Source organism: Marmota marmota, unplaced genomic scaffold (genome assembly GCF_001458135.2).
Source record: "Marmota marmota marmota unplaced genomic scaffold, marMar, whole genome shotgun sequence".
Classification (NCBI taxonomy): Eukaryota; Metazoa; Chordata; class Mammalia; order Rodentia; family Sciuridae; genus Marmota; species Marmota marmota.
Genome location: NW_025999853.1, coordinates 11,098,066 through 11,112,419, shown reverse-complemented (window position 1 = coordinate 11,112,419; position 14,354 = coordinate 11,098,066). Strand labels below are relative to the sequence as shown.

Here is a 14,354-nt window from a genome sequence, read left to right as displayed (position 1 = left end):
TTTATATTTTTGGTTTTCACTTATAGTTTATTAGTTTTTTTTACATTTTTGGAAAATGTATCTGTGTCACCTGACCAGTATTTACTTCCTACTATGTTCCAGATATTGTTTTGGATGCTGGTGCTATGGCAGTGAATAAAACTCTGTTTGTAGAGAGAGTGTTTACATATCTTACTATTTTAAGAAGTAATTGTATTTAAAAGCTTTCTTAATTTTTTTTTCTATTGCCTCTTAATTATAAGTTCTTCCTCTGAGAAAAAATTCTTTATAGGTGGAGAGACAAAATTAAGAATATCTTATAAGGTAATTATTAAGAATGGAGGGAACAAATTCCCATGAAATTCTGATGAAATTAAAAATATAAAAATAGTATTCTTTTTTGTAATATCAGTTTATTGAGAAGAATGCATTTTTACTTTGCAGAGATAATATATCACTTAATTGGAGTTTAAAGTTTAGGTGGCAGGCTTTATTTGTCTTACAGGCTGTAGTTTGCTGACTTGGTGTAGACCCTTGAGATTAATTTTAATTTTGTCCTTTATAATTTAATTTGTCACATATTTGCCAATTATAAATTAATTTGGATTTCTTGGAGATAAAAGTGATTCCCTCATATTTTTCAGACTAAGGACTTGACAGACACATTGATGGATAATATGTCATCATTGACAAGCCTTTCTGTTAGTACCCCTAAACTTTCTACTTCGAGCACCTTCACTTCTGTTCCTTCTGCGGGCCTTGGTATGATGTTTTCTACACCAATTGATAATACAAAGAGAAATTTGACAAATGGCCTAAATGCAAACATGGGGTTTCAGACTTCAGGATTCAACATGCCAGTTAATACAAACCAGAACTTCTTCAGTAGTACAAGCACATCTGGAGTGACCAAAATGACTCTGGGAGCACCTTCTACTTTGCCAAACTTCAGTGCTTTGAGTGTTCCTCCTGCTGGTGTGAAGCAGACTCAACAAAGACCCACAGATATGTCTGCCCTTAATAATCTCTTTGGCCCCCAGAAACCAAAAGTTAGCATGAACCAACTGTCACAACAGAAACCAAATCAGTGGCTTAATCAGTTCGTACCTCCTCAAGGTTCTCCAGTTATGGGCAGTTCAGTAATGGGAACACAAGTGAATATGATGGGACAATCTGCCTTTGGTATGCAGGGTAATCCTTTCTTTAGCCCACAGAATTTTGCACAGCCACCAACTACTATGACCAGTAGCAGTTCAGCTAGCAATGATTTAAAAGATCTTTTTGGGTGAGGTTTCTTACTCCTATTTTTCAAGGATTATTTCTGTTTTAATCATGGGTAAGCTGATTTACATCTCTGTATAGATGGCTTGAAGAAACTGCTTCTATGGGAAAGTGAATGGTTCTATGACAGAAAACACATGTTTTCATGCCAGCCAGCATAGTAATTGTATGGACTCCTAACCAGTTGAGTTTTTTAAAGCATTGAGGATTTTTTCCCTCTTACAAACAACTCTTCAGGTTTTTAGAGACCCAATCCTTACCAATCTCAAAGAGAAAAAGGACAACTGAGTTATCTTGAATAGCAGAATTTTTAAATCAAATGTTTATTTTGGCTTGTAAATTTTGATGTTATTAAAAAATTGAGTTGATGGTAACTGCAGGCTCACCTGTTACATACTGTGTGGTACAGTCTACCTTCACAAGTCATTAGTCTACATTTTAGTATGTGAAAAATCTTGATTTGTTTGCATTTAGTTTGAGAAAATGATAAGCATAAAAAGAAGGATCAGGTCATTTGCTTTTTTCAATCTTATTTAAGCTTTTTTGATGAACTAATGTTGAGTACAAAAGTCTGAAAAATACTGCAAAATTTAATTTGATTTCATTGGTTTAAAAGCATCATTAACAACTATCTCAAATGCAAACTAATCATTGTGAATTATATTTTAGCATGATCTGCCTCAAATAGCAATGTATTTTTCTGCATTTACTTGGATATATTTAGAATCCTTTTTTCCCCCTACTGTATCACAGAAGAGGTATGTACTGATTTGTACTGATATTTGACGAAGCACTCTGATGTGATTTCCCTGACTACTGCCTTTATATTTTGTTTCCGATTCTGAGGTTTCAACTTCTGAGGTTGTAGCATATGTGAATCACATTTTCAAAAAGAAATTTGTAAGAATTAAACTATATTTAATGAGTAAACTTTTGAGATTTCTTCTGTATTGTTTTAAATGTAATAAACTTCTTTAAAAACGAGCAGTTATATGTTCTGGCTACCCACAGATTAATTTTCAGTTGCCATGATAATCTGAACTCATAAGTTGTTACTATTAATTCTTTCTTTTCTAGGGATTCCAGGAACTTTTTGTTTGTACATTGTAATGTTCATAATCAGCCATTTTTAGAAAGCAAAGAATAAATTCTCCTAACAAGAAAAATTTTATTTTTAAAAATCTTTCTCTGATGTTTTTCTTTAATTTGCTGATTTTTCAACCACAGAGCCTTATGCTATAAATGTCATTTGTATTTTTAAAAATTATATTTCACCGTTATGTGATAACTTTAAAACTTTTAAAGAACTGTGTATGTATTATAGTTGCTGCCATACAGTTTGTGGTTTTTAATTATCTGGAGCCAGCAATCATTTAAAATAAATCATATGAAGTTTAGTGTGCTGGTACTATGTTTATTCATTGGAATTAAATATTTGTTGAAAAACACACACATATACGTACACACAATATATTTAATATGCGGTACTTGACTACAAAATGTGATGACATTAATATTGCTTAATATTAATAATAGTGTTCAGTTCAGAGGGCACTTAAAAAAATAAGTCAGCTTTCATGTCTGGTTTTTGAAGCTAAATACTTTGCAGCATGAATTTGGAAGGATTGATAAGATTGCTAAAGAAACTTAGCCAAGAAATGAAAAACACTTGGAAGATCAAAAATGTTTTTGTCAAATACATCTACAACTTGACCAAATTAGCTGTCTTGTTTTTAGTATAATATTAATATTTCTTTTGGGAAAAGTTTACATGTAGAATAAGATGGATTATAGGAGAACTTTTCTTTGTAACAATTTAGTAGTGACTTATTAGGAAATTTTTATTGTTTTAAGGTTTTTTTTTTTTTTTAGTTGTAGATGGACAGAATACCTTTATTTTATTTGTTATGTGGTGCTAAGGATTGAACCCAGTGCCTCACACGTGCTAGACAAATGTTCTGCCACTGAGCCACACTCCGTCCAGCTCCTGGGAAATTATTTTTTAACCTTATAAAATAACTTGATGCCAGTGTTGAATTCTTAATTAGAAGGAAATCTTAATATAACAGTTTATTTGACTTGAACTTCTAAAAATGAAAAGTTGTTATCTGAAAAAACATATCATTCTTAAGTAATTCTCACTGGCTAAAATTTGCTCTTTCACTGAGGGAATGGTGCTACACTTTTATGAAATTGTTTTGACACTAGCTCAGTTTAGTACTAGATCCCTTTATAATCATTGCAGATATTTTAAGTCCTTTGTGCTTAGAGTAGAAAATTGGTAAGTTAAAGAGCACCCGTAGACAAAAATTACAGCAAAGATTGCCTTTCATTCTCTTTTCTCGTAATGCTAAAAGTGTGTAATATATGTAGAAGATGTATAAAAGGAAATGGAAGTAGACTAAGCCTAAGTCTGGTGTATTTTTTTTTTTTTTTGAATGCTTATAACTCCTTTTATTGAACAAGGAAGTGAGTGGTGTTTTTATTTTTTTGAACCTGTAAATACTCACATGATTGCTTTTACATATTAAATATATATGTGAAAATACATGATAGCAAGCAGAGTATGCACTAAATAAATTTTAGCTTTGATAAACCTTTCCATATTAAGTTGTGGTTTTTATACTTGTGATTTACTGGTCTTGGAATAATTTTAGAACAAATGAATCTGTAAGAATCCAAACTATAGAGGATTTTAAGAGATTACCTGCATCAGAGCTTCAATCTCTTAACATGCAGTAAGACATGCATTTTATATTGCAACTGCTACAAAAATATATACATGGAACATAAGTTTGAGAAAATGTCTTTAATAAATGTAGTGTACTCTATTTTTTTAGTATTTTCTTACAAAGTTAATTTTAATCTCTACAAGGTTTTTTTTTTTTTTCCTAAAAGGATTTTATGACCTATAATTTGAATTAAATTGTGGTAATTCAGCCCTGCCTCTCAGACCAGATGTAAAAACAGGGGGCCTGAGACTTATGTGGCTTACCCAAGGAGGTCAGAGGCAGGAGTAAAAGCTAGCTTTTTCCTCCTGATCTGAAGTCGTGCTCTTTACCACATTGCATTCTTTATTTTATGCATTTTTCTGGGAGAAGTTTTGTTGAAACTGATGTATGTAGCAAGTATAAATTCAGTATTTATATAGTGCTATAAATATATTTATATTGGAAAAAAATTGGTGTTGAAGAGGGAGGAGAAGGAGATGACAGAAAAGGAGTTTACATAGTTAAAACAAAGCTCAGGTGCTTTGAATTGTGAGGAGGACCGGACCGGAGAACCTGGGTTAGTAGTGGTTGCAGTACCACTATATAACAGAATTAAAGCTTATAAACTTGAATGAGGGTGCTGTTGGAAAAGCCCTTCCACTAAAATGGAGCCTGTTGAATGTTAGAAGCTTTTTCTATCCAGAGTAGCTAAGTTGTTCCAGCCACTCAGGGAGGATTAACTATCTAAGGTAAACCACATACATAATTAAAAAATTTCCAGTATTCTAATTAAAAATAGGTGAAATTAATTTAATTTTTAAAAATTTTTTATTTATACATGACAGTGGAATGCATTACAATTCTTATAACACATATAGAGCACAATTTTTCATATCTCTGGTTGTATACAAAGTATATTCACACCAATTCATGTCTTCATACATGTACTTTGGATAATAATGATCATCACATTCCGCCATCAATTATAACCCCATGCTCCCTCCCCTCCCCTCCAAACCCTCTGTTCTATCTAGAGTTCGTCTATTCCTCCTATGTTCCCTCTCCCTGACCCACTATGAATCAGCCCCCTTATATCAAAGAAAACACTGGACATTTGGTTTTTTGGGGATTAGCTAACTTCACTTAGCATTATCTTCTCTAACTCTATCCATTTACTTGCAAATGCCATGATTTTATTCTCTTTTATTGCTGAGTAATAGTCCATTGTGTATATATGCCACAGTTTTTTTTATCCATCTATTGAAAGGCATCTAGGTTGGTTCCACAGTTTAGCTATTGTGAATTGTGCTGCTGTAAACATTGATGTGGCTGTGTCCCTGTAGTGTGCTGTTTTTTAAGTCCTTTGGGTATAGATTGAGGAGAGGGATAGCTGGGTCAAATGGTGGTTCCAGTCCCAATTTTCCAAGAACATTTCCATACTGCTTTCCATATTGGCTGCACCAATTTGCAGTCCCACCAGCAGTGTATGAGTGTATCTTTTTCCCCACATCCTTGCCAATACTTATTATTGTTTGTCTTTATAATAGTTACCATTCTGACTGGAGTGAGACGAAGTCTTAGAGTGGTTTTGATTTGCATTTCTCTAATTGCTAGTGATGATGGATATTTTTCCATATATTTGTTGATTGATTGTATATCATCTTCTGAGAAGTGTCTGTTCAGGTCCTGGCCCATTTACTGATTGGGTTATTTGTTTTTTTGGTGCTTAGCTTTTTGAGTCTTTATATACCCTAGAGATTAGTGCTCTATCTGATGTGTGAGGGATAAAGATCTGCTCCCAAGATGGAGGCGCTCTATTCACCTCCTAAGATTGTTTCTTTTGCTGAGAAGAAACTTTTTAGTTTGAGTCCATCCCATTGATTCTTGATCTTAATTCTTAAGGAAGTTGGGGCCTAATCCCACATGATGGAGATTAGGGCCTACTTTTTCTTCTATTAGATGCAGGGTCTTTGGTTTTATTCCTAAGTCTTTGATCCATTTTTAGTTGAGTTTTGTGCATGGTGAGAGATAGAGGTTTAATTTCATTTTGTTGCATACGGATTTCCATTTTTCCCAGCACCATTTGTTGAAGAGGCTATCTTTTTTCCAATGCATGTTTTTTACACCTTTGTCTAATAAAGATAATTGTAATTTTGTGGGTTAGTCTCTGTGTTCTCTATTTTGTACCACTCAGTTTGGGTGCCAATACTATGCTGTTGTTGTTAGTATTGCTCTGTATTATAGTTTAAGGTCTGGTATAGTGATGCCACCTGCTTCACTCTTCCTGCTAAGGATTGTTTAGCTATTCTGGGTCTCTTATTTTTCCAGATGAATTTCATGATTGCTTTTTCTATTTCTATGAGGAACGACATTGGGATTTTGGTAGAAATTGCAGTAAGTCTGTATATTGCTCTTGGAAGTATGGTCATTTTGATAATATTAATTCTGCCTATCCAAGAGCAAGAGAGATCTTCTTTCCATCTTCTAAGGTCTTTTTTAACTTCTCTCTTTAGGGTTCTGTAATTTTCATTATATAGCTCTTTCACCTCTTTTGTTAAGTTGATTCCCAAGTATTTTTTTTTTTAGGTTATTGTAAATGGAGTAGTTTTCCTCTTTCCATTTCTGAGGATTTATCACTGATATACAGAAATGCCTTTGATTTATGGGAGTTGATTTTATATCCTGTTACTTTGCTGAATTCATTTACTAGTTCTAGAAGAACTTTTAGGGTCTTCTAGATGTAGAATCATATCATCAGCAAATACTGCCCATTTGAGTACTTCTTTTCCTATGTGTATCCCTTTAATTTGTTTCATCTGTCTGATTACTCAGTCCAGTGTTTCAAGAACTATGTTAAATAGAAGTAGTGAAAGAGGGCATCCCTGTCTTGTTCCAGATTTCAGAGGGAAAGCCTTCAATTTTTCTCCATTTAGAATGATGTTGGCCTGGAACTTAGCATAGGTAGCCTTTATGATGTTGAGATATCTTCCTGGTATCCCTAATTTTTCTAGTGTTTTGAACATGAAGGGGTGCTGTATTTTGTCAAATGCTTTTTGTGTGTCTATTGAAATGATCATAAGATTCTTATATTTTAAGTCTATTGATGTGTGATGAATTACATTTATTGATTTCCTTATGTTGAACCAACCTTACATCCCTGGGATGAATCCCACTTGATCATGGTGCAAGATCTTTTTGATAGGTTTTTGTATTCGATTTGCCAGAATTTTATTGAGAATTTTTGCATCTATGTTCATTAGAGATATTGGTCTCAAGATTTCTTTTTTGATCTGTCTTTTCCTGGTTTTGGAATCAGGGTGATATTGGCTTCATAGAATGAGTTTGGAAGTGCTGCCTCTTTTTCTATTTCCTGAAATAAATTGAAGAGTATTGGTATTAGTTTTTCTTTAAGAGTCTTGTAGAATTCGGTTGTGTATCAATCCGGTCCTGGGCTTTTCTTGGTTGGTAGACTTTTGATGGTGTCTGCTATTTAGTCACTTGAAATTGATCTGTTTAAATTGTGTATATCATCCTGATTCAATTTGGGAAAATTATATGACTCTAGAAATTTGTCCATGCCTTTGATATTTTCTATTTTATTGGAGTATAAGTTTTCAAAATAATTTCTAATTATCTTCTGTATTTCTGTAATGTCTGTTGTGATATTTCCTTTTTCATCATGTATGTTGGTGATTTGAGTTTTCTCTCCCCTTCTCTTCATTAGCATGGCTAAGGGTCTGTCAATTTTATTTATTTTTTCAAAGAACCAACTTTTTGTTCTGTCAATTTTTTCAGTTTTTTTTTTTTTGTTTGTTTCAGTTTCATTGATTTCAGCTCTGATTTTAATTATTTCCTGTCTTCTACTGCTTTTGGTGTTGATTTGTTCTTCTTTTTCTAGGGCTTTGAGATGTAATGTTAAGTCATTTATTTGTTGACTTTTTCTTCTTTTAAGGAATGAAGTCCATGCAATGAACTTTCCTTTTAGAACCCTTCATAGTGTCCCAGAGATTTCGATATGTTGTGTCTGTGTTCTCATTAACCTCTAAATTTTTTTAAATCTTCTCCTTGATGTCTTCTGCAACCATTGTTCATTCAGTAGCATATTATTTGGTCTCCAGGTATTGGAGTGGATTTTATTTCTTATTTTATCATTGATTTCTAATTTCCTTCCATTATGATCTGATAGAAGGCAGGGTTGTATCTCTGCTTTTTTATATTTGCTAAGAGTTGCTTTGTGGCAGAGTATATGGTCTATTTTAGAGAAGGATCCATGTGCTGCTGAGAAGAAAGTGTATTCTCTCATTGAAGGATGAAATAGTCTATATACGTCAGTTAAGTCTAAATTACTGATTGTATTATTGAGTTCTATAGTTTCTTTGTTCAGCTTTTGTTTCAAAGAATCTAATGATGAAAGAGGTGTGTTAAAGTCACCCAAAATTATTGTGTTGTGGTCTGTTTGATCTTGAACTTGAGAAGAGTTTGTTTGATGAACGTTAGAAGCTCCATTGTTTGGGGCATACATATTTATTATTGTTAAGTCTTGTTGGTGTATGGCTCCCTTGAGCAGTATGTAATGTCTTTTTTTATCCTTTTTGATTGACTTTGGTTTGAAGTCTACTTTATTTGATAGGAGGATGGAAACCCCTGCTTGCTTCTGCAGTCCTTATGAGTAGTATAATTTTTCCCAACCCTTCACCTTCAGTCTGTGGATGTCTTTTTCTATGAGATAGAGGCAGCATATTGTTGGGTCTTTTTTTTTTTTTTTTTTAATCTAATCTGTTGAGTTTAGGCCATTAACATTCAGGGTTATTATTGAGACATGATTTGTATTCCCAGCCATTTTTGTTTATTTTTGGTATTTAATGTGACTTGGTTTCTCCTCTGATTAGATTTTCCTTTAGTGTAATCCCTCCCTCTGCTGATTTTCATCATTATTTTTCATTTTCTCTTCTTGGAATATTTTGCTGAGGATGTTCTGTAGTACAGGCTTTCTAGTTGTAAATTTTTTTAACTTTTGTTTATCATGGAAGGTTTTTATTTCATCATCAAATCTAATGCTGAATTTTGCTGGGTATAAGATTCTTGGTTGGTGTCCATTTTCTTTCAGAGCTTGGTATATGTTGTTCCACCATCTCCTGGCTTTGAGGGTCTGGGTTGAAAAATCTGCTGAGATACCAATTGGTCTCCCCCTATATGTGATCTGATTCCTCTCTCTTGTGGCTTTTAAGATTCTATCCTTATTCTGTATTCTAGGCATTTCAGTTATAAGGTGCCTTGGTATAGATCTGTTGTAATTTTGTACATTTGGTGTCCTATAAGCCTCTTGTATTTGGTTTTCCAATTCATTCTTCATGTTTGGAGAATTTTCTGATATTATCTCATTGAAGAGATTGTGCATTCCTTTGGTTTGAAACTCTGTGCCTTCCTCTATCCCAATAACTCTTAGATTTGGTCTTTTGATGCTGTCCCATAATTCTTGTATGTTATGTTCATGGTTTCTAACTATCTTCACTGTGTTATCAACTTTATTTTCCAGATTGTGTACTTTGTCTTCATTGTCTGACATTCTTTCATCCAAATAATATAGTCTGTTTGTTATGCTTTCTATTGAGTTTTTTATTTGATTTATTGTATCCTTCATTTCAAGGATTTCTGACTTTTTTTTTCAGAGTCTCTATCTCTCTCTTGAAGTAATCTTTTGCTACCTGTATTTGCTCTCTTATCTCATTGTTGGAGTGATCAATTTTTATTTATTTAATTCACAGATCATTTTAATTATGAACCTTCTGAACTCCTCCTGACATTTCATCAACTTTGCTGTCCATGGGTTCTGTTATTATAGTGTCCTGGTTTGTTTGGGGCACTTTCCTCCCTTGTTTTTTCATGTTGTCTATGTATCTTCCTTTCTTACAGTGTGGATCTGAGATATTACACTTTTTTCCCTATATTCTTGTAGTATCTGTACAGATTGTCTGTACCTCAGCTTGAGGCTGGGCTTCCAGACCCTGCTGGTGTCCCTCAATGTATGCTACTCCATCCTGGACCTGGATCCTGTGCAAGTCAGCATGAATGGATCTGGGCCGCTGGGCTTGACCTCTCTTGGTAGTCTGTTGGTCAGAAGGGGTGGTCCTGTACCCAAGGCTAGGCTCTGATGGGTGTCTGCCCTGCTGGGGGAGGGGTGGACTGGGCCTTCTGTGAGCCTGGGACCTGCACAGGCAGGTGTGGGTGGATCTGGGCTGCAGGGCTTGACCTCCCTTGGTAGTCTTAAAATTAATTTTAATATACCCAAAATATAATTTCTGCATGGGATTGATACTAAAAATTAATGAGTTTGTTTACTTTTTTATAAAGTAATTCCTTTTTGGTACTTTGAGATCCAGCCTATATTTTATACTTAGCATATTTTAATTCAGACTATTCATATTTCAAATCTCAGTAACTATGTATGGTTAGTAGGCATTGCATTGGATAATATGGGTATATATAGAAGTTGAGTGGCTATAGGAGTGATCAGTGATAATAATCAACTCTCTCCTAGCTCTTCTTTTTTTTTTTTTTTGCCCTGCTTTGTGCTACTGGAGCAGGACTCTATGATCTCCTCCTTCACTAGCTGGCAGAAGGTTGGGCTTCATCAATAGAGGCCACTGGAATGCCACTGCAGAGCAGTCGCAGCAAACTGAGCCTTTATTTCTGGGTTCTGTGTCTCCATTATTATTCACTGTAGGAGCCCCCTAGCCCAAGCAGAGGAGCTCCAGCTACATCTCAAGTTACATCCTCCCTTCCTGCCACAGAGGCGCAGCTCCAGTGGGTTGTTTTGCTGGCAACTCTGCCACTCTGTGGCTCGTGCCCTGTAGTAAGTTTCTTCACTGGAAGACTGCATGTTCCTGTGGAAACCACACCTTCGTAAGAATCTGACTTTCACTATGGGAGTGGAGTAGGGAAGGAAGCTCTCTCTGTTGAGTTTCTAGTTCGTTTCTTTTTTTTTTTTTACCTTTCCTTAACCTAGAGGTAGTAGCTGCCTTTTTTTTTTTTTTCTGTACCCGCTTCAAGTCCTCTTTTATCCCTTAAATAGTTAACCAGCTTCTACTGGTTAGCAATTACTGTATTTTCTGTTCAAATAGCTGTTATGGTTTGTCTCCTCATTGCATCCTCACTAATAAGACTCTGAATTTAATACTAAGCCATTTTTAGATGGAGTGGCTTTATACACACACACACACACATATATATATATATGTACACACACACACATATTGCTAGGAGAAGTATTTTGGAGTATAGATTTTCAAAGTAGCTTCTGATTTTTATCTATTTCAGTCGTATCCATGATGATATTTCCTTTTTCATCACAAATTTCAGTAATTGTGTTTTCTCTCTCTTTTTCTTCATTAGTTTGGCTAAGGGTTCATCAATTTTGTTTATTTTTTCAAAGAATGAACTTTTTGTTTTGTTGATTTTTTTGGAAATTTTTTTGTTTCAATTTCATTATTTCCAACTCTGATTTTAATTATTTCCTGTCTTCTACTGCTTCAGATAATGTTTTTTTAAAAATATTTTTAGTTGTTGATGGACTTTTATTTTTTATTTATTTGTATGTGGTGCTAAGAATCAAACCCAGTGCCTCACGCATGCTAGGAAAGTGTGCTACCACTGAGCCATGACCCCAGCCCCTTCAGATAACTTTTGATGATCAAGAATACTGGAAATAATAATGTTATCTGCTTAAAATTTTTCTATTAGAATCAAGGATGACAGGAAGGCAAGGAGCAAAATAAGTGAGCTATAATATTGTTCACTAATCATTTATAGTTTATTGAATATTTAAGAACTTCAAGAATCCATGCTTAGGGGCTCAATAAATTTATACTTTATTTCAGAACTTTAAGAAAACATGCTTATGGGCCCAATAAAGGATAGAATAAATCTATCCTTTTAGAATAGTGGCTGGTTTCTATGGGGGAAAATGTTTGGCTTAAATATATTTATTCTATAAACTACCAGAAGATGTCACTATTTCCCAAGTAATAGTTGTAGTCATTTTTTATAGGTGTGTTTTTTGAAAAGAAAATATTGATAAGGATATCTGACTTGTGGTATTGAATCAGTAAAATGTTAGGACTGCAAGAGAAATACTTCTGGAAGGTTTTTTGTTTTGTCTTGATTTTTGACACACTAAATATTTTATGTGCTGTGCATGTTGCAATGACCAGGATACTCAGGGTTCCTTTCAGGTGTACTTTCAAGAAGAGTGGAAGTGGTAGAAAATCTTCCAAAATATCCTCTGATTTTGATTTTTCCCAATATTTCAGTTTTCATTGATTTAGAACAGCTGTAGTACACAGTATGATACAACTGCATTTACTAAATTACCAAATTTTCTAATATATTTTTATCTTAGATAATATGTAAGTATCCTTGGATTTTCTTTTCTGTTTTCCAATTCATGGTGTATAAAGCAAACCTAAAATGTTCTGTGCTGTAAAAATACTGGATGAAGGGAGCAAATATTTCTCCATTGTCCTCACAAGGGGAGAATTCAGACTGCATTGGAACCAATATATACTCAGAGTGCACAGGTTACACATGTTGATGAAAAACAATTCCATTATCTTCACAGCTAGAAAAATGGTCTTAAAAATTGACAATTGATTTTTTTCTTGCATCTCTGCCTGACAACTCAAAACATCAGTGGTCATCTTCATACATTTAACTTTCAATAGTGAAGTCCTCCCAATCCAGTTCCATATGGAATTAAAAGACTTAAAGAACAGTGAAGAATGAAGCTAAAAGTGCTTTGTAAGTATAAGGGAGTCATGTTCTAAGTAAATTCTTGCCTTCTATGATATGTATGAATGGTTCCATCCTGGGTATTTTAGTTATTTGATCTTTTTTCTCCCCCACCCCCTTCTTTCTTGCAAGGAGTCTTGCTGTGTGGCTCAGGCTGGCTTGAATTTCTGGGCTCCAGCAGTCCTCTTCAGCATCCTGAGTTTAAAAATAAGTAAATAAATAAGTTGGATGGAATGGCATAAAGGTTTCTAGTATTCTCCCTTTAGAAGGGGTTTCTTACCCAGTCTGGGGTTGAAAGTGGCAATCTTGTAAGATCTAGTACATGAGTATTTTATGTTACTTTCTCTTCACTCTATTGCCAGTTTGCCTTAAAATACAGTGGAACATTTTAATGAAAGCAAACATATTAGTATGTAATCTCGAAAACCAGCACGCTATTTTATTTTAAAAATTTCCAAGGTAGCTAGAACAAATTTACCAATAGTTAGGTGCTCAGTAAAGTTTTTAGAGATACTAGGATTGTGAGTATATCTTTCCTGAGTTATGTTAAAGTCACTCAATACTACCCCAGTAGGTTCACAGGATCTCAATGTACTGTTATCATGGTGGAACAAACCCAAGGTATGGGCTTTAGGACATCCCAATTCTCCAAATTCTCCTAGCCATGTGACTTTGGGCAAAATTTGAATTGTGGTTTCTTTATCTGCTTATTTGTTTCACAAGGTTGTTAGACTCTGTATATGTTTAACTATTAATAAAAGACTGTCAGAATTGGGAGTTCATGAAAAAGTCAAGCTTTATATACAATTTGGCTTGTAGTAATAATAGTTATCAACAATATACAAATTTTAAAGAATTGGGAAAAGTCCTGAATAAGAGAGAAAACATCCCAGGGTGTTATGGAAGAATGAGTAGGAGGGGTATGGAGTTGGGAGAGGGAATGGAGTTGGCTAGAAAAACTGCCACAGAATTCAGGAGAGAAGAAATCTTAAGATGATTAGTCCTCTTTGTTACTTTTTTTTTTAATGAAGTTTCTTATCCAAACATGAATAATTTGGTTCAACTTAGCTCTGATGCTGTTTAAGATTCTCCATCTAACATTTTTGTTGGATTTGATGAGATTATTTTATCAAATAAATATCTTCAGGTTGATATTTGTTGGTTTGCTTCTTTAAGCTAGGTTGGAACAACTTGGCTTGTGGCCAGCTTTTGTGTTCTACTTGTTTTACTCTTGAAGCCTAGCATTCTACCTATCATTGAGCTGAACAGCCAGGCTCACCTTTGTAGTATTAGGGAGAGGATTCACGTTTTTAAAAAATTGCAATAGCCATGATTCAATATTTGTGAGGAGCAAACACTGTCTTAGGGGGATTTCTTTAAAATTTTTTTTTCTTTTAGTTGTCAATGGACCTTTATTTATTTATATGCAGTGCTGAGAATTGAACCCAGTACCCAGGCAAGCACTCTACCACTGAGCCACAACCCCAGCCCCTTAGGGCAGTTTTTTTATAAGGGCAGAAGTTAAGCTGAGTCTAGATAGATGGAAGGCCATTAGAAACACCCGCCACACCTTGTTTAACTTTGGTTGTTTCATTC

The 14,354-nt window shown here is 34.3% G+C and overlaps 1 protein-coding gene across 4 annotated transcripts in view; it reads left to right on the top strand.

The window, feature by feature from the left end:
• Window positions 1–2,657, top strand: part of Scyl2 (SCY1 like pseudokinase 2) — a 63,104-nt gene extending 60,447 nt beyond the window's left edge. For all 4 annotated transcript variants that reach the window (XM_048803288.1, XM_048803269.1, XM_015482883.2 and 1 more), the window contains one exon: window positions 624–2,657. In XM_048803288.1, the coding sequence (XP_048659245.1) occupies window positions 624–1,268 (645 nt within the window). In that variant the 3' untranslated portion in view covers window positions 1,269–2,657. The remainder of the gene's footprint in view (window positions 1–623) is intronic.
• Window positions 2,658–14,354: the final 11,697 nt, after the last annotated feature.